This window comes from Heloderma suspectum, chromosome 5 (genome assembly GCF_057233095.1).
Source record: "Heloderma suspectum isolate Gila_16-S chromosome 5, 16-S_ref, whole genome shotgun sequence".
In the NCBI taxonomy this organism is placed as follows: domain Eukaryota; kingdom Metazoa; phylum Chordata; class Lepidosauria; order Squamata; family Helodermatidae; genus Heloderma; species Heloderma suspectum.
In genome coordinates this window covers 133,653,476-133,673,261 of record NC_139462.1, presented here as the reverse complement: position 1 = coordinate 133,673,261, position 19,786 = coordinate 133,653,476, and the positions used below count along the sequence as shown (strand labels likewise).

Sequence of the window (19,786 nt, the reverse complement as noted above, 5' to 3'; positions counted from 1 at the left end):
TCATATCCCAGTGGATGGTGCCACTGAAGGCAAAGGGGTGGGGAGGGGAGAAAAAGCAAAAAAAGGGAGGGGTCAAACTACCATCACGCTTTGGTGTAAAACTGCCAGTAACTCAGCCTTAGGAGAGGCACTTCAGCCTTTTTAGAATGGGGAAACAAACTGCACAACAGCTGGGAAACCACCAAATTATTGGTTGTTGAGAGAAAGAGGGAGGGGTCAGAGAAAGGGGTGTGAGTTTCCGAGGAACCCTGAGGGGCCAGGCTGGGTCCCCAGGCAGGCTGAATTTGGCCCCGAGCCCTGAGGTTTGTAACTGCTGTTTTAGAGCCTATTACAGGGCAGTGATGGCAGCAATCCTTTCCACCAACATTGTCTACTCAGCATCAGTCTGCTAGCCATGTCTGTCACATATTCCTATCTTCCTCCCTCGGAATCCTAGCCCCCAAGTCGTGGAATGACTGTTATCATCTCAAGTATATAGTACGGATGTTTCCTAAGTTTCCATAAAAATTGAAGCGTTCAGGCCAGACTTTCAGGAAATGGGTGTGATTTCTTGGCCACCTTCAGCAAATTAATCTAAGAGACAAACAATCTATTGTTCTGTTCACCAAGAACCATTGGCCGCTGCTTTCCAGATGCATCTTTCCATAACTACAGCTGGTTCCTCCGTTATCCAGTCGAGGGGCCACCCTTTGACTGAATAACCAGGGATCAACGTTTTTCCACAAGTGAACTCCTTGACCTCAACCCAGACGAAATCACTTTAACAACTGGTAATACTTAAACAGCTGGGGGAGGGGGTATGGAGAGGGATGTGCACCACCATGCACATCAATGAGACCTGAGTGAACATTGCAGTGTAGATACAGATGTGCATCCAGTTATTCACTTGCCTGTGCATTGGCTATGGGCATATGAAGAAGGCTGCTTACACACACGCACATATCTCCCTTGATGAATTGGTGCACCTCTGTATGTTATCAGGCAAACTCGCAATAAAGAAAACACCGTATGTTTAAGAATGTGCAATGCATGCTGTTCTCCAAAAATAGTATTTTTATTTAAAACAACATCCATACGATTCAAATAATAGCTGTTATAAGAAAGAAAGTGATGAATATGGCTGAATGTTATTGGTTGCTCTATGTTAAATCAATCCTCAAAACAATTTTGATAATAAAAAGATTTACTTAGACCATAGGAAATCTATGGACTGAATTCATATACAGTAAGTATATAATTATACAATAACTTAGCAACAAAAGCGTATTCAATCTTAATTAACATTTCATTACTAATTCAGACAATAATCTTTGTACCTACTCATTAATTGAAAGGTTATCTAATCAGAAGAGGCAATTAATTCCACCCAAAAAAAATAATACGAAATCCATAATCCATTCAAGGAAGACCTTTACTTCAAATGTTTCATTACAGTAAACAACCATAGCTTGTTTCTGGTGGACAGTAAACAAAATAATTGTATGAACCCCTTGTAATTTTTAGGACATGGCAATTTATGTCTTTGCAGTTCTGAAGCTCAGTAATTACTATTTAATGTGAGTTAAAGCTACATGCAGCCTGACCCAATGCACAAATCAGGAATAAATTCCCTTGACTTCAGTGGGGTCAAGTAAGTGTGTGTCAGATTCCAGCCTTTGTTGGTTAATTCAACCTGAAAGTAGCAGTTAGCAATGTGACATGGAGCTTTGCCAGTATTGTACACTTTGACTTGTAGTTTCTCTCCAAGGTGCCAGGCAGTAAATAGTATTTCCCAGCCCCTGCTACAAAAGACTCTTTTGAGCTGGAAATGCCAAGGATTGAAACTATGGCCATGTGTGTGTAAAGATGTGGTCTCCCACTCAGCTATAGCCTCTCAGCTACAGCTTACCTGCAGTAGTTCTTTGGATCATGGTATTCCCATTAAAAATAAAAGCGCCTGCCTAAATGTGGGTGTGTTTGAAAGCAATGGCCTGTTCTGTTCTCTCTCTCACACACAGGGAATGCCTCCAATCACCTTGCTTCCAGCTTTCAACTATGATAGCCGCCAGCAGACCTCTGTTTGCATTTATACTACAAGTGGAATCATAGCTGCTTTTCTCCACCTATATGTAGTACACCTCTTCAGGTAGAGTTGGTGCTTCTTTCGGGCCCACTGTGCCATCTGGATTGCCATCAGTAATGCAAAAACGCCAGCTGGAGAGGGGGGAAAAGATTGCTGGTCTCTGGGTATCAACTGTACTGCAACATGCCACAACAGCTATTCTCCCCACACCCTCTGCAATAGGGGGGAGGAAACTGTGGCCCTCCTGATGTTCCTGGACAACAACTTCCATCATCCCTGACTAATGGCCATGGAGGCTGATGGAAGCTGGAGTCCAACAACATCTGAACAGCTGGACATTCCCCACCCCTGCCCTATGTAATTAAGACAACATGAAACACAGCATAACATATTTATTTTGGGGTTGGGACGGAGTTTTGCCCCAGACCAGAATCTGTATGTGAACTTCAGCTTCCAAAGGGGTGCAACAGTGTTTTTTGGAGTTGGCTGAGGACCTGCTGCTTTTCGGTGGGTTGCAGACCTGCTCTAGAAATTATCGCATGTATAAATTGTGTCCAGGTTGATGTAGAATAAACACACTAGAAGTTCCTACATTTTGAACTGACTTCAAAATGTTTGTAGCAGTTGCCTTCTGTGGTTGTCATGAGCTAATTGATGGCTTAAGCAATGGAAGCTGGTGGCTCTGTATATCCCCTGCCCTGGAAACAAACGTCTTGGAATGCAGCCAATGTATGCTCACAACATTTCCATCACATTTAAAAAGTCTGTCTGTCTTTACCCTAGATGGATGTTTTGGTAATATGCAAACATAGCTTAACTCAGTCAACTGATTAACTGGCAATTAGCAATTGAGCCACTAAAATATTTGAATAATCTTATTGCTTTCAGAAACTGGCAGAAGTTAATTCTAAACCATGCTGACCATATTCCTCAAGCAGGGGGGGTTTTGGGGGGAGGGGGGAAGAGAGATGGAGCCAGCTTATTCAAAGTTCTCAGCTATAGCAATAATTTGCATACCTATTTAATGGCTTGCTCTTACCTGGCAGAGTTTGCGTCATCACTGTAAAACTCACCCAAGAGCCAATCTGTTGCAAAGAAAGAAAAAACCCAATCATCACACTTAAATATAAATACTTAGCTGCTTTAGACTACCCCGTTTAGACTGATCAAGCTGCGACTGGTAGCTGGACTCCAAAGCAATAGTCCTCTCCAGGAGGTCACATCAGATGCTTCTCCTAGCAGTGACAGACCTACCATTCAGTGTGCATAAGCATTCACTTCCCAAAGCAGCAATGCAGTAGCAGGTGACTAGGCCAAACTGCTCACCTGAATACAGAAATGGAAGGAGACTCAGAAAAGAGCTGAAGCAGAAACCTCTGAAACCAAGTGTTAAAGGGGTTAGTGCTAGGAAGTTAAAGCATCTGATATATGAAAAGGGAAGGCTCAATGCTTCACCCAAGAAGCCAGACTGTGGTTCCATTTGGCATTTTTCGCTGAGGATCATGAATTAACCAAGGCCTCACACGAGCAAAATGTGTATTACCACTAAGCTAAGCCCCCTTTTGTATAAACTCATTCAAATACCTTTTCAAATGCTGGAAGCCAGGAGTGAGATCCTAGATCAAAGCAAAGCTCCTTGCAAAATCTCTGTAATACTAAAATTGGAAGTTCTAGAGAGCTCAGATCTAACAAGACTTTGCAAGAATATAGCACCTTGGCATCATTTGCTTAGTTTGCTGATAGGGTGAGAAGAAAAAAGAATACCTCATATGTGTAATTTGGGCAGGAAACCAATGTAAACAGCCATGTGAAAGGGTTGATTGATGGACTTGGAAAAGAGGTTTTATTTCCTTCAAGAAAAGAGAAAAAGCCAACATTTCATTATAACAGGTTCCGGAATTAGAAGAGGTTTATTCCATCCTATGAATTTTTGTTATCATTATTGCAGAAACTATCCCCTGTATAAAACCATGTGTGGTCAGGAAGTGTTCACACTACAAATGTAAAACCAGCTTCAAATTCATTTTAACTGTCATGGTTCCCAACCAAGAATTTCTAGGAACAGGTTCTATGGAGGGACTAACAAAGGATTCTCCTCACTTTCCCAGTGCTACAGTTATCAGGATTCTATGGGAGAAAAAATGTTAAACCAGTTGCAAAGTGCTTTAATTTGTGTAGTGTGGATGTGAAGTAACACTACAGTGCATACTAACACCACCATTGGAAACTGGCAGAGAAATAATTCTAGCATTGGTGGCTTATCTTATTTTCCAGAGAGGACAAAGTGGAACTGTTGGGAGACCTTACTTAATCCAGCACACAGAAATGCTGGAGTTGGACATCAGTCTAAAGACAAGGTACCACCTCCAGTCAGGATTTCAGGGTTCCACTTCAGTCAGAACCCTTCCTGAATCATTACCCTGCCTTACTGGGTTTAGAAGGGAAGGGGTTGTGGCATTATTATTATTATTATTATATTTACTTATACCTCACCTTTTTCCCAGTACTGGGACACATTCTCAGCATGCTCTAGGCCTGACCGCACATGGAATCATAGAGCTTTAGAACACACAGTTGTTCTGCAGTCTGCCCTTGTATCAAGGTATGGCTCCAGAGGAGACCTGGGCCACAGGCCAAAGACGGCCCACATGGGTTTCACATTTGGCCCGCCAGTCTTCCCCAGGCCCCACTCCTTCTGCCAGGCTCCAACACTGAGAGAGGGGCTTATACTCCAATCTGCCTTTTTCCATTCTCAGCATTGAGAAAGAGAGCCTCTCTCAGTACTGCGCAGGGAAAATGCTCCCCTCAGCTGATTTGCAAGGGCAGTGTGCATGTCTCTGTGTGTGTATGAATGGAGTGAGTGTCTGTGTGTGTGTGTGTGTGTGTGTGAGAGAGAGAGAGAGAGAGAGAGAGAATGGGGTGTGTCTGTGTGTGTGAATGTATCTATGTGGGAGAGAGAAAATGTGGTGGGAGCATGCCGGGATGGCTCCACCTATATTGGGTCATGGCCCCACCTACTGCTGGCATGTGGCCCCAATGTCCCGGCCCAGGGCCAATTCAGCCCCAGGACCAAAAATGGTTCTCCCGCCCCTATTCTAGGGAGAGGTGAGTTTGGGCATTTGCTGGGTGCCCAAGATGAACAAAAGGCCCACCAACCCAACATTCCCCACTTTATATAATGGAACCAAGAAATTTCAGTGATCAAAAAACCTGCCAGTTTCAGACCAGAGTTAAGGGTAGGGATAGGCGAACTCTCCACAGTCCAGGTCGCATGCTGCTCGCCAGACCCCCACTGCTGCCTGCCCCTGCTCACCAGGTGCAGTGAGTCACCAAGTGGTCTGCAAGAACCCAGTGTCTGGCTGCCCGATCCCTCGCTGAGCTGCCATTTCGCAAAAAAAAAAAAAAAAAAGCGGCTTGGCCTTTTTTGTAAAGGCCAATTTTAAGCAAATGGCAGCCATAAAGCAGCCATTTACACAAGATTACAGGCTGAGCCACCATTTTGCAGCTCAGCAAGTGATCGGGGATCCCTGCGCTTACCTGACTTGGTGCGTGCTGAGTCAGGCAAGCGCGGGGATCTGTGGACTGGTGCCCGGGGTGGCCAAGCCAGTGGGTTTTCGCTGGGTCTTGAGCCCCAGCCAGACACCTGCAACATCCCTAGTTACGGCTATCTCACATTGGCTCAAGCTCCACAAAGCCAGGAAACTGAAGGCTAAGTAATGTCTTAACAGATGTGCCCTTGGATTAGTGATCATGTTGTGCAATGTCACAAATTGTGCCAGGCAAAATGTTAAGAAAAATGCGATAGGTGAAAAATGAACTACAAACCTGATTGATTTTGATGGACTAAAGCCACATTGATAAAATGATTCCCAGCTTCACACACCTGCAAAACATTTCAAATATTTTTTCTTAGATTTTCAGGATATAATAATACAATTATATATTTAGCTGGTGGGCCCCAGTGTGGTGGAGAAGCCAAGGAAAATCACAGCAAATTTGCTATCCACACCCATAGATAAGGACAGGGCATCCCCAACCAAGTATTCACACTGTACAAAAACATGGATCTGAAGAATGGAAAAGATATTGCTCTCCCTGCTCATATCAACGAGAATGATGTATGCAAATTACCTGGTCTATTTCTTGAATCTATGTCTCAATGTTCAGAATATGTACTTCAAAGCATATCCTTTAGATCAGGGCTGTTGAACCTCTTTCACCCCAATTTCAGCTGGATTCTTGGGGGTTGCATTCTAATGGCAGGCGGGGCCCAAGGCAAAGGGAGTAGGGACAAAAACAGGGGCCAAAATGCCAAAAATGCCAGCACATTTTAGTTTAAAGCTCTTAATGCCACTGAGGAAGCCTTAGGAGAGGCATTTCAAGCGTTTGGAATGGAAAACAAAGCTGTGCAAAAGCCAGGAGATCACCAAATGAACAGCAGTTGGGAGAACGTGGGGCCTTTGAAGGGAGCATGGCCAGCTGGGGAACCCTGAAGAGCTAGACTGAGACATCAAGCAGGCCATATTTGGCCCGCCGGCCTGAGGTTTGACACCACTGCCTTTGATTTCAGTAGCACTGATTTCCAGTAAGTGTGTTTAGGATTCAAAAATTAAGACTGGGCCTACAAAGTTTAGGACTACACAACCGGTGACTCACCAAGGCAAATACAAGCCAAGTATAATTCCTGGCCACATGCTTGAGACACACACGCACACACACCACATGAATCTTTACAGCCCCAGACACACAGCAAAGCCAAGAGATTTATGAAGCCCCTGCAGTGCTACCACCTCTATCTGCTGGGCTCTGTTTGGCTTTGTGGAGCCAGTGTGGTGTAGTGGTGAGAGTGTCGGACTGGGAGCAGGGAGATCCGGGTTCTAGTCCCCACTCGGCCATGGAAGCTCACTGGGTGACTTTGGGCCAGTCACAGACTCTCATACCAACTCACCTCGCAGGGTTGTTGTTATGATGATAAAAGGGAGAGGAGGAGGATAATGTAAGCTACCTTGGGTTCCTTGCAAGAGGAAAAAAGGTGGGATATAAATGCAATAAATAAATGAATGAATGAATGTGTAGGTCATAGGTTGTATAAGCCTGCTCTAGGGTATAGGGATGAAATTATGGAAGTTATATTTTAAGAGTGAAGGTACAAACAGGCTTGCCACTTGTTTTTTGCTTTGTTGTTAGATATGCTTGGATGTGTTCCGAATCAGGCATTACTTCCCCCAAAAGTTCTTCTCGGGGCCAGAATGCAAAAGGAGATTCTGTATGTGTGCCATTTACATGGCTGTGTCCGGCCAGCTTTGTAGATGCAAGTGCAAAAGTATGTTCAGTGAAGGAGAATCTTTCATTTGAACATCTAAGCATAGTGCACAGAAATAGAAAGTGCCCTCCTTTGTTAGCTCCTCTATTGTTTGTCCAAGTCCTGGGCACCAATCACAGCTCAGACGGTGCTTTGTAAAAGCACTCAACAATGGGTTTTTAAGGCTCCAGGGAACCACGGTTAAGCTCAGAGAAACACCCAGGCCTGAGGGTCAAAGCAGCTCTGCAGTCCCCGAGTTTAGCTGTCCAAGTGTAGGGAAGCTCAACGTCAAAACATTGCATTTTAATTTAACATGAAGGCTTTGCAATGCAGAGGAATGTTTTTGGTATGATTGCAGGTTATGTGATTAACAAGTATAGTTTTTGGTGTCACCGTTATCATAGCAAAATGCAGCTTATTGCTAATGTATCAGTGTCAATCCCAATCCCAAAACAAGTTCCAGTGACGTAGAAACTGAACTCCAGGAGAAATTCAGACGGGATGCTTACAAAAACCGCCCCAACTGAAGAGGCGTGTTTATTAGGCTCAATATACAACACACAGAAGTCACCACCAGGCCTTGCAATGTTCACGCTCTATGGAGAATTTTATGTATGTATGTATGTATTGCATTTATATCCCACCTTTTCTCCTCCATAAGGAACCCAAAGTGGCAGACATAATCCTCCTCCTCTTCATTTTATCCTCACAACAACAGCCCTGTGAGGTAGGTTAGGCTGACAGTCTGTGACTGGCCCAGAGTCACCCAGTGAGCTTCCATGGCCGAGTGGGGACTAGAACCCGGATCTCCCGGCTCCCAGTCCGACACTCTCACTACTACACCACACTGGGAGAATTTGACTGTTCCATCCACCTCATGACTTCTTACAAGAGCCTAGAATTTTGCACAACCTCTCCCAAGATGTCCATCATTCAGGTATACTTTTACTTACCCTCTTGGTAGAGTATATGCAAAATTATATGCACCATATATTTCCATAATCATATTTATTATTCTCCCACCTCCCTGTCCATACATACCAGAAACACAAGGGCAGCAAAAGAAACTTGCTTGTTCCCAAATGCTAGAAAACACAATGAAATCATACATTAGTGTTATGTATGATCTGAAATCTGCTTGGGTCTTTCTTTTGGTTATATAATGCATGGGCCTTGTTCTGGTTGGAAGCCTCAGACAGCTTTGGAGCTTTCTATATGGGTCTCTACCTCAGGAGCTATGAAGAGCTGGGCCTCAAACAGACATGAAGCTAGTTCATTTCTACATGTTTAACTTCACAAAATTTCAACACAGGAGAACTCCATTACTAAGAATGCTTACAGACAGGGTTAGCATATTGCCACAAGTTTCCCAAAGCAGATTCTACAAGCCCATTTCAGAAATACTAATCCGGAGTAACCAGATTAATTTATTAGAAGTCTGGTGGACACCCAGAAAATTAATTACAATCCAAATTGGATCAGGTCAGTGGGGGCAGCCATGTTTTTCCCCCCAGCAATGCATCTGGAAGAATGTTACATTGTGCCATAGCATCCTTCTTCAGATAAATTGCAGGGTGACATGGCTCCGGATCATAGAAGCACAGATGCTGCTTTTGCACAGCAGCCAAAAAAATAAAACAAAACTGTTTTAAAATGGGGAAAAAAGACAACTCTGCTGCATATTTCTACAAAACCCTGAAAGTTTTAAAATGTTGCCAGCCCACCTAGGTTTGTAGGCTTCTTTTCCCCCTCCCTTTTTGTACCCATCACCACCACTGTTCATGTGCCAAAACGTTTTCATCTGAAATTTCAGCACAGACGGATGTTCTACTTACATGGAGGAGTGTACTGTGGGTGATTGATGTAGTAAGCGATCCAAGAAGTGAATCCCCAATAAAAAGTACAACCCTATAATGAAAATACACATAGACTGGATATAATAACAAAATAAATTACTGCCTCCATAGTATTTGGCACAACAGGAAAAATATTTTTTCTAAAATACTACGGATATGCAAATGCCTTGGATGAGGCACAAATCCGAACCAAATATCTCCATTTCTGAGATATTTAGAACACCTCTGAATCTCAGATGACATGGGTCCAAAACAGCCTGAAGTGAAGTGGACTGGTCCTGAGACTTCACACCCAGTTCAGAGGGCTTTTTTGTGTCCCAATATGATTATTTTTTGAGCCTCCCCTAAGCTCTGCAAGCTCTTTATAAATGCACAATGTCAGGAAAAGAGGGTAGGCAGAGAAGTGGTTGTAGTGTTCTAACAGATGACTTTAGCTTCCAATCAGGGAAGGGCTTCACCAGGCTCTGTTTTTTACTTCCAATCACAGTGGTTTTGGGAGGGATGAGGGAGTAGAAAGACATATCAGAAAGTGTTTCAGTAAGTTCACTGATTTCTTTTCTCCTTGTTGACTGTGTTAGTAGAGGTGCTCAGGGTCTCTGTGGCTTCCAAGAATGGCTTGAGAACCACAGCTAACTGGAAGATGGGGTCTAACTGTTACCTGTTCAGTGGGTGGCTGACACCACAGTCCCTGACCTTGGCTACCTCATGCAAGGCTCTCTGTTGCTCAGCCAGCTTCTCAAGCATCAGGCATGTGGAGTTCCGCTGAGAGACTCCCCACATCCTGAATCAAGCTCTCCCCTCTGCAGGTCCTCCAGTTCTTTCTCCCTGGCTGCGTGGTATAGGGAGGGCACCACAGGAACCCAGGGGGAGGGGAATTGGGGTATGCCTGCTCGTCCCCATGGCTCACAAGTGCCATGGAAGTGAAGGTTAATGATCTTGAAGATCGGATTGTTGCGCAGGAAATGGCCATGAAAGTGTCTTATAATGTTTTGTCTGCTCAAATCTCTCAACTGGATGCCTTCACATGCAGAGCGAATCTATGTATCCTTGGTATTAAAGACATGGCTACTGATATAGGCTTGGCGGAATTTATGGATAAATTTTTGCATGAGCTATTTGCTTTACCATCTGATTTCTTACTTGATATTGAGCATGCTTATGATGTTCCTGGTTCAAGGCTTGGCACTAAAGGGGCTTCTGGGACTGTTATTGTTCAATTTTCATGAGTCTCCACAAAAAAATTACCTTATGCGTCTGGCAAGAGAAAGGGGTGAGCTCTGGTGGGGACCAGCAAATGACAAGATTATGCTCTTTCATGATTATACTAGGGATGTACGAATTCCTTACCTGTTCCGGTCGGGGCATCCGCTGGTGGGAGGGAGGTGCTACATCCCTCCCCCCAGAATCCTCAATGGGGGGGGAGGCGATCCGGTCCTCCCTTCCCAGAATCCTGCCCTGCCGGCTCTGCTCCGCTGCGGCTACGCGGAGCAGCCGGCCAGGGCCGTCTGCAGCCAGACTTCCGGCCACGGACGGGCTGCTGCAGATGCAAATGGCGGCCACCATAGCAGCTGCCATTTGTGTCCTTCCACGCTGCCGTGATAGGCTACATAAGAATTTATGTAGCCTATCACGGCATGCCCCCCTCCCAAAAAACGGTGTACGCAAATGGCAGCGGCTACGGCGGCCGCCATTTGCATTCCCTATTTTTCGCCATTCTAGCCTACGTAAATATTTACGTAGGAAATTACGGCCAAAAAAAAGGGAACCGCAAATAGCGTAGTGGGCGCTATTTGCGGTTCCCCTTTTTTCCCCGTAATTGTCTACGTAAATATTTATGTAGGCTAGAACGGCGAAAAATAGGGAATGCAAATGGCAGCCGCCGTAGCTGCCGCCATTTGCGTACGGCGTTTTTGGGGGGGGCATGCTGTGATAGGCTACGTAAATTCTTACGTAGGCTATCACAGCTGCAAGGACGGCAATAGTAGCCCCAGCAGCCCGGCCGCAGCCAGCCAGGAGACCAGCTGCCGCCGCCACCGAATCCGCCGCCGGAACTGCCACCCCCAAATCCGCCGCATCCGCCCCAGGTAAGTTCTATCCCGGGGGATTCCGCAGGGGGGGTGGGGGACAGGAGGCCATTCTGCCACGGATTCTTTAGAATCCGGCCTCACTGGAATCCGTGGCGGAATTCTCTGCCATCCCTAGATTATACTAAAGAAATTGCTGACAGAAGAAGGCAATTTGCCAAGGCAAGAAGTTTGGCAAAGCAAATTAACCTGCAATATCATATTAAATACACGGTTACATTTTGTGTTCTTTTTGAAGATCAGATGAAGAGATTCTTGGATCGTGACGCTGCAGAAATTTTTTTAATTGGTATTAAAATTAAATTCAGGGAACCAACTCTCTCAGCTTCTGGAGTTGGAACTTGGCCATTTTTACTGTTCTTTTGGAATGTTGTTTGGGTTTTAGCTGATAAGTGGTCAGGCAGTAGGCCAAAGATAAATGTTTGCATTTTTTTTCTTCTATCTCCTCTTTTTTATGTTATAATGTAATAAAGTACATATTTGTCTGTGTATGTGTGAGTACACATATAAATCTATTTTTAGATATGATATTACTTAAAATATACAAATGATGTGTTCCTGTTTTTGTCTTTCTCTTAAACTTCTCTTTTTTCCCCTTTTTATTAGTATTAATAATAAATATTATTACTATTAATATCACTATATTATTATTACTATTAATATCACTATAGGATTATTGTTGTTGCTGTTCCTTGCTGGCTAAACCTTTAATATTTATTAATATGTGTTAACTGAATAGTAATTTATGGCTAACGGAAATGGATTGTTTGCTTCTATTTGGTTTGTTCTTATTGAAGTTTAATATAATTCTGTTTTTTTTCTTTTTTTTCCCTCTTCCTTCTTTTGCTATCCTCCCTTTCTTCTTCTTTTTAGAACACTGTAATGTTGGAGACTGAAGATTTTGATTATATTGTTGGTAGTGTTTATTTTATTTGTAAAAATAAAATTAGATTTAAAAAAACAACAACACTGCACTGCTGTCCCTTGATGAGGAAGCTCCGAGGGCTACTGAAGATCTCCCCGAAGGAGATTCTCCCCACCCCATAAAGCCACAGTGGTGAGCTGGGCTTCTCAACGCTGAAGCTAAGAGTGAGAAGGGCCTAACCCTCCACAACCCCCTCTGCTTGAAACACATGCAGACTGTTAGCACGCACTACATAAGCCCTTCCTGCTCATAAAGCCCTCAGAGCCCAATAGTCCCAGTGTCTAACTACATGTTATGGGGGACGAATGGCTGCCACTGAGCTACAATCCTCCTCCCTTCCCTTGCCTCATGTCTCTGTGGTAACATTTGGTAAAAGAAATGAGTAGCAATGTCACCATGTTCAGCATTGCCTTGCCCTCGTTCCAGTTTTTGACTGTGTCTTACAGGGCGCAAGGGAACGCTAAGCATGACATCACATCTTTCCTTTATCAAACAGGATCAGGGAGACGTATGAAGGCGGGCACCTTGCTGGCACCTGCAAGTGCCCCATACCATTGAGCTAGCTCCATAACTTTTAGCTAGGAAAGCGCGTGTGTGTGTGTGTGTGCGTGTGTGCGTGCATGTGTGTGTGTGTATACACACACACACACACACACACACACACATATATATATATATATATATATATATATATATATATATATATAAAATGCATTTGGGAGAAGCCACTCCAAGATTTGATCCAGGACACTGCCACAGTTAGAGCCTGGCTACACATTACACTCACCATATGAAAAGCAGCCACATGTCAGCCAGGCTCTGACTGCTGAGAATTCTGAGGGCTTCCTCAGAGTCCAGCAGAGAAAGAGGGTAGGTATGGTAGAACCACTGGCAATGTTTCTCTGATCCATTCTTTTTCATCCTTGCCTCTCCTTTAGTAGTTAATTTCCCCATAAGGATTGGGAGGGGGAGGAGCCTGGGAAATTACTTGCCAAGGAGAGGTAAGATGAATGGAAAGAGGTGATCAGCAGCTCTGCACGTGCCAATCTCTAAAAAAACTCCAGAATTCAGAGCCGCTTTTCATGTGACATGTAACCAGGCGCCTAGAATATTAAAAAATTATATCAGATATGCCCCTGAAGAAGAGCAGCACTCAACATTCATTTGGCCCTTGCTGTTTGAATAGGAGGGCACTTGCAGCTTGGTTCTTCTGCAATAATGTACTTATGCACAAGTAGATCCACGGGTGAAATGGCTCCAGTTTGTAATTTTAATCACTTTATATATTTGAGGCAAGCTTGCATCAAGCCAGCGTTTCTCACGTTGGGTAGGTGAGTCAGGCAGTGGGCTGACAGCGCATCTACTTTCAAAACAATCTTTCTTCCTTACCCTTATACTGTTTCCCTGCTTGAGATTTACAATATTCTGAGAAGTGCATGGTGGACAGTGGGAAGAGGCGTTTGCGGGAATGATGACCATCAAATGGAAGTAGAATTGAAACATTTTGGGTGAAAAATCATGGTTGCAGCCCATGGGCATCTCTTTGGTGGGTATTTTGGCCCCCAAGCTCATTGGTCTTAATTACCTCTCCCCTAGGGCATCAGCCCCACCTCCCATCGTTTCATACACTGTTCTTCCTAAATAGAACAAAACATTGTGTACATTAAGATGATGATAATAGCAACTGGAAGTCACTTATCTTTATCAAAACATATTGCCTTCCACAGCATCTACTGCTAGGATTGCCAGCTTCCTAAGTACAATGCCTTGAACTCCGTGTAGCAAAGGTGGGATATAAATTAATAATACATACATACATACATACATATTTGTTGGGCTGACTTTGATGTTTTGGGCCAGAATGTGGTTTCACCAGTCAGAGTAGTAAAAATAACGGATGGTTGGCAAATAACAACAATGATGATTGTCGATTAGCTATTAACGTTTAGCTATGATTATTCTAAACACCATAGTCTGCTTATACTAGAGCTGTGTGCAAATGGTCTCTCAAAATTCTCTACCTTATTTGTGGGCAGAGAAATCTGAGAGACAATTTCAATGAATTTCTCCAGGGGGAGGAGAAATTATCCACAGTTTCTCACAGGGAGGGCTGTCCATTGGCAGGGATTGTAGCACAGTTTCGTTCTTTTTTCAGAAGGGGGTTTGGGTTTTTCGTGCTGCAACAGCACCAACTGTGTTGGCAGGCTGGCTTCCATTTTGCATCCACCAAAATGCAGGTGTGTGGGGGGGAGCAGTGTTGTGTCCAGTTCCAGGGATGAGGTGGAGTTAGTGCTTTGCCAAAATCTGTCCTCCAATTTCCAGAAAGTTTTCTTCCTCCATGAAAGGGGCTTCCATTCTTCTGCGTCATTCTCAGGACAGTCTATAATTTATGTTGAATATCTTTTGGTGGTGTTTTTGAGCTTCCCTAATCACAGCTAGCCTCCCAGGCCTCCTGCACCTCCTGATTTGGAAAGGCCCTGTGGGAGGAATTACCTTATGATGTCTTCCCCTGGGCTTTCATGGAAGTGCAGGAAGCTGAGGAGGCTACAAGGTTGCCAAAGAGATGATGGTACAATGTAAAACAGGACATTTGCACTCACCCCTCAGCAACCTTCTAAGTCAGGTAAGCCCAAGAAACCCAAATCCAACTCATGAGAATTTCTCCGAAATTTCTTCACCATTGAATTTCTTTTAGAAAGCAATTTCATTTCTATCAAATGGAATGAGAATGGACAAAAAAGATGTGGGAGAAATTTTCGGCACAGCACTAGCTTATACAGAACATTGCTCTAGGGATGGCGGAGAAATCTGCCACGGACTCCAATGAGGCCGGATTCTTTAGTCCGCCACGGACTCCAATGAGGTCGGATTCCCCCCGGAGTCCATGGCGGAAGGGACTACCCCCCCGCCACCCCCCTGAAATCCCCCTGGGACAGAACCTACCTGCCACCGGCTGGTGGGGTCCATCCTCTGCCACCATCCGCTGCTCCGCTGCAAATGGTGTCCAGCATAGCGGATGCCATTTGCGTCACTGCTTTAGCTGTGATAGCCTACATAAATATTTATGTAGCCTATCATGGCAAAGAGCAGGGACGCATAGGGATGTCAGAGAATTCCGTGACAGATCTCAGTGAGGCCGAATGCCAGTGCATTCAGCCCCCCAAAATCATCGCAGAACGAAGCCCCCGCCCCCCCAACCCACGAAAGGCACGCGAAACGGAGCACTTACCTGCTCCCGTCCATGCTGCTTTGCGAATGGCGGCCGTCCTGTGGCTGCCATTCACTTCCTCCTCTTCATAGCTGTGATAGGCTACGTAAATACTTACGTAGCCTATCACGGCTAATGCAGGGACGCCATTTGCATCCCTGCGGAGGCCGTGATAGGCTACATAAGTATTTATGTAGCCTATCACGGCGGGGGGGGGGGGGAACCCAGCGTACACAAATGGCGGCATCTACTACCATTTGCGTACGCTGGGGTTTTTTCCCCCTGCCGTGATAGGCTACGTAAGTATTTACGTAGCCTATCACAGCAGGGGGGGGAAAAACCCAGCATACGCAAATGGCGGCAGCTACCGCCATTTGCATACGCTGGGGGTTTTCCCCCTGCCATGATAGGCTACGTAAAAATTTACGTAGCCTATCATGGCTCAATACAAGGACGCAAATGGCGGCAGCTACGACAGCCGCCATTTGCGTCCCCGGAGGGCTGCCCAGCGGCCAGATGTCCGGCTGCTGGCAGCCGGAGCTGGCTGGCGGCTCTGCGGCTTGGCTGCGGAGCGGAGCTGGCTGGGCAGGATTCCGGGGGGAGGGACGGAGCGCCTTCCCCCCACCGCAGATTGCCTGGCGTGGAGCCAGGTAGGTGTTTCGTACATCCATAGGGACGTAAAAGGCATCCACTACGCCATTTGTGTCCCTGTTTTTGCAGTAATAGGCTATGTAAATGTTTACGTAAATGTTTACATAGCCTATCATGGCAAAGAGCAGGGACGCAAATGGCGTAGCAGATGCCATTTGCATCCCAGCGGCCGGAAGTCCGCCAGTGGCCGGAGCTGGCTGACAGCTCTGCGGACTCGCCGCGGAGTGGAGCTGGCCAGCAAGGATTCCGGGGGGGGAGGGACGGATTGCCTCCCCCCCTGCTGACCCCCAACGGACTGAAGGTAAGGCTGTTTCGTACATCCCTACATTGCTCTGGGCAGCTGTCCAAGGCTGCCCAATAGCATCACTGTCCCTGACTCCCCTGCTTCCCTCCTCAACCTTCTAGCCTTTCCTTGGTTTTAAAGGTCACTGCTAAAACCAAAAAACAAATGCGATATATCTGGTGGCTTCAGCTTAACCTAATACAACGAAGATTCATCAGCTATACTCATGACATTTGCTTCACTTGTTATTTAACATCACTTGCTAGCCATGTAATGGAGGCCACTCACACTGACTTTTAGAAGAGGCTGTACTTCTATGTCAAATCATCGGCAAGAGTAACCTGTATAGTAGTTCTGTCAAGCAGTTGGAACTGTATTTATTTACCTCCCCTGAGACTGAAGCATTATGTGCCTTCAGCATGCTGTATGACGTTTTGAACCGAGGAGTCTTCAAAAAACCAAGAAAGTATGGTGCAGTGGTTAGGAGGTTAGACTAGGATTAAGGAGACCCAGATTCGCATGTATTGATTTAGAGTGGGTTGGATCCAAATTTAGATGTGTGCAGCTGGGGTGGCAGAAGCAGACTTCTGCTCCCCCTCCTCACCATAGCACCCCCCATTAGCCTCCTAAAAATGCTACACAGACAGTTAGGGAACCCTGGTGAATGGGGTGAGCTGTGGTGGAGGGGAAAGGTGGGCAGAGACATCTTCTGTGAGCAGAGCCCTTCCATTCACCAAAGGCAGATCCCAGATCCAGTGCCGTATTTGTAAGCCATTCTATAACAAAGTTCTTAGGGTAACTCATGATATAGTCCCACCTAATCATGAAGCTCAGTGGATTACTTTGGGCCAGTCACTCTCTCTCAGTCTAACCTGCCTCACAGGGTTGTTGTGAGGATAAAATGAGCGGACTAAGCAACTTGGAAGGTCAGGGTGTAAAAGCAATATATACACAAATAATATATTCCTTCTTTTTTGCTCATTCAGTTCTGCAGTGTAATATTCACATATGAAAATCACCTTGATCATATTTTTCAGGGGTGTATGCCCTGCCGAAATCTTATGCACAAACAGTGTCTCCAGAAGATGTCTGATATAGTGCAAACAATGACAGATGCAGGCCAAACTGTAGAAATGACAAAGAAAAGGAAATAAAGAAGATGACAACAACACTGCAGCTTTTGATGCAGCCATGTTTAAATCTCAGCTACTGTAACATAGTTAGGGATGTATGGACTGTGTAAGATCCTCTCGGTCTGTGTTTCACAGACTGTCAGGTGCCTTTTGTTCCATCGTCCACTCACAGATGGATGCAAATTTTTTTTTTGTCATGCAGAAAAATACACAAATAATTACATAAGTATTTACATAATTTACCTAAGAACATTTAGCATATTGTCCCCATTCCATTTAACATTTCCTCAGCAAAAACTTACGTATTTTCCTACATGTGTACATTTCAGGAAAGTAAAAAAAAAAAAATCTGAAAGTCCATGGACTCAGCGCAGCCTGAGGGGGTCGCTCCACAGCAGATTCCACAGGTCAGATTCTTAGAAATCTGAGCTCATTTTAGTCCATCTCGAATTTCTCCAACATCCCTAAGCATAGTTGCTAAGGGCTTCCCTCACCCATGAACTCAGTTGGCCTTACACAAGCCATCCTCAGTCTGCAATGTGGATATTATCAGGACCAGCCCTACCTTTAGGCAGAGTGAGGCGACTGCTTCAGGCGGCAGATGCTGGGTGGCAGCAATGGCAGTTTCCTGGCTGTTCGTCCTGGACTCCCTGGCTGTTCCCTTCTGTTGGAGGACAGAGCTGTCCTGCCCACCCACCCACCCCAACTAGCCTGCTGCCTCAGGTGTAGTGGAGGATACTATCCCATAGCTAGGGATGGGTGAAAGATTTGTTTCCGTTCATTTTTGATAAACATTTAACAACATTCTCAAAGTTCTTCATATTTGGGAAATAACTTGAGATGTAAAAAATTCAAATGTGGGAGAAGGTAAACCAACAGATTCACCCATCCCTATCCATAACCAATACTGAAGTAAGATTCAGCTGCTAGTCCAGCTGGCTTCTGTACATGGAATGGGAAGGGGCGCCATCTTGTCCGTCGACTCACACAGCAAAATGTCATGGACTGGCCCTGGGGATTACTATAATACTGCTAGGATTGTTGTAAGAATGACTAAGATAATGTATATGAAATACTTTGAACACTCTAAAGCAATATGTAAATGCTAAGTACTAAATGAAGCAACTTTATCCAAAGCCAAATGGAATAATTCGGCCAGGGTTCATCTTAAGATCCTTCTATTTGACAAGGAGAGCTACTAGTACTAGGCTGAATCTACACATCACAGTTTTAACATTATCATACTGCAATGATAACTATTGTCACACATGACACCCACCAATGGGCACCAATAGTTATCACTGCAGTATGATAATGGTATAACCGCTATGTGTAGATTCAGCAACAGTCCCAAAACTCAGTGGGCCAGCACATACATGCTTAACATGAGGTGTAACAACCGCCCCACTGATGTACTGTCACACTGATCACTTCTTATTAGCATAGTAAGCCAGGATGAGACATCACCTTACCACAGCAGGGTATGTTAAATGCGTGTGTTTTTAATGTGTGATCATAGGTATGGCCACAGTTGTAACCAAAACTTACACACAATAGCCCTAGTTATGAAAGATGACTGTTTTCATGAGTGCAGGTAGAAAACTGTCGAGGGAAGTATTTTCCATAACTTCCCTAAAGGGTCTGGAATGGGGTGATACATGTCTTGCCACCGATTTATTTTAATTATTAAAGACTCTTTTCTTTTTTTCATGGGACAAGGAAAAAGAGCACAGTGGCCATTAACGTGTGTTGAAGTGTTTAATGGCCTCAGACATCACCTCCCACACCTCCAGATTTATTTATGAACTCTATGCTGTATTTGGAATACAAATGGAATTGAAATTATGAGAAAAATGTGAGGACATTAACTCATGCAAGGGCATATAGATGTAGCAGATGAAAATATGTCAGGGAAAGGAGAGTGAGGCTGCCCTGCTGCCAAAGGGAACAATCCACTCCTTGTGCTTACATTGCAGAATGATAATGCAGTTATAATTGAAAGGCCACTTTTTGTGTAAGCTGTGAAGCGAAGGTGTATGAGAATTTCACAAAAGGCAGAATATAGCTTGGGAACACTGAGGAACTATATGCCCACCAGCAACAGACTGTTTATGCCATTTTAGCTGTCATGGTTTCCCACTCCCCAAATCCCAAAAGCTGTACTGAGAAGAGGATGCTGAGAACTCTGTTGTGATCCCTGGGACTCCCTCACGCAACCACAGTGCTTGGGGGGTGGGATGACTAGTAAACAATCAACCTTGCTCTGAGGGCTATGGCTCTTT

The 19,786-nt window shown here is 44.8% G+C and overlaps 1 protein-coding gene across 2 annotated transcripts in view; it reads right to left on the bottom strand.

The window, feature by feature from the left end:
- Positions 1-1,032: 1,032 nt before the first annotated feature.
- Positions 1,033-19,786, bottom strand: part of TECRL (trans-2,3-enoyl-CoA reductase like) — a 55,457-nt gene continuing 36,703 nt past the window's right edge. For both annotated transcript variants that reach the window (XM_084860387.1, XM_084860388.1), the window contains exons 6-12: positions 17,391-17,496; positions 9,200-9,272; positions 8,406-8,449; positions 5,888-5,945; positions 3,827-3,912; positions 3,102-3,147; positions 1,033-2,193 (exon numbers count right to left, since the gene is read on the bottom strand). In XM_084860387.1, coding sequence (XP_084716513.1) covers positions 2,066-2,193; positions 3,102-3,147; positions 3,827-3,912; positions 5,888-5,945; positions 8,406-8,449; positions 9,200-9,272; positions 17,391-17,496 — 541 coding nt within the window. In that variant the 3' untranslated portion in view covers positions 1,033-2,065. The remainder of the gene's footprint in view (positions 2,194-3,101; positions 3,148-3,826; positions 3,913-5,887; positions 5,946-8,405; positions 8,450-9,199; positions 9,273-17,390; positions 17,497-19,786) is intronic.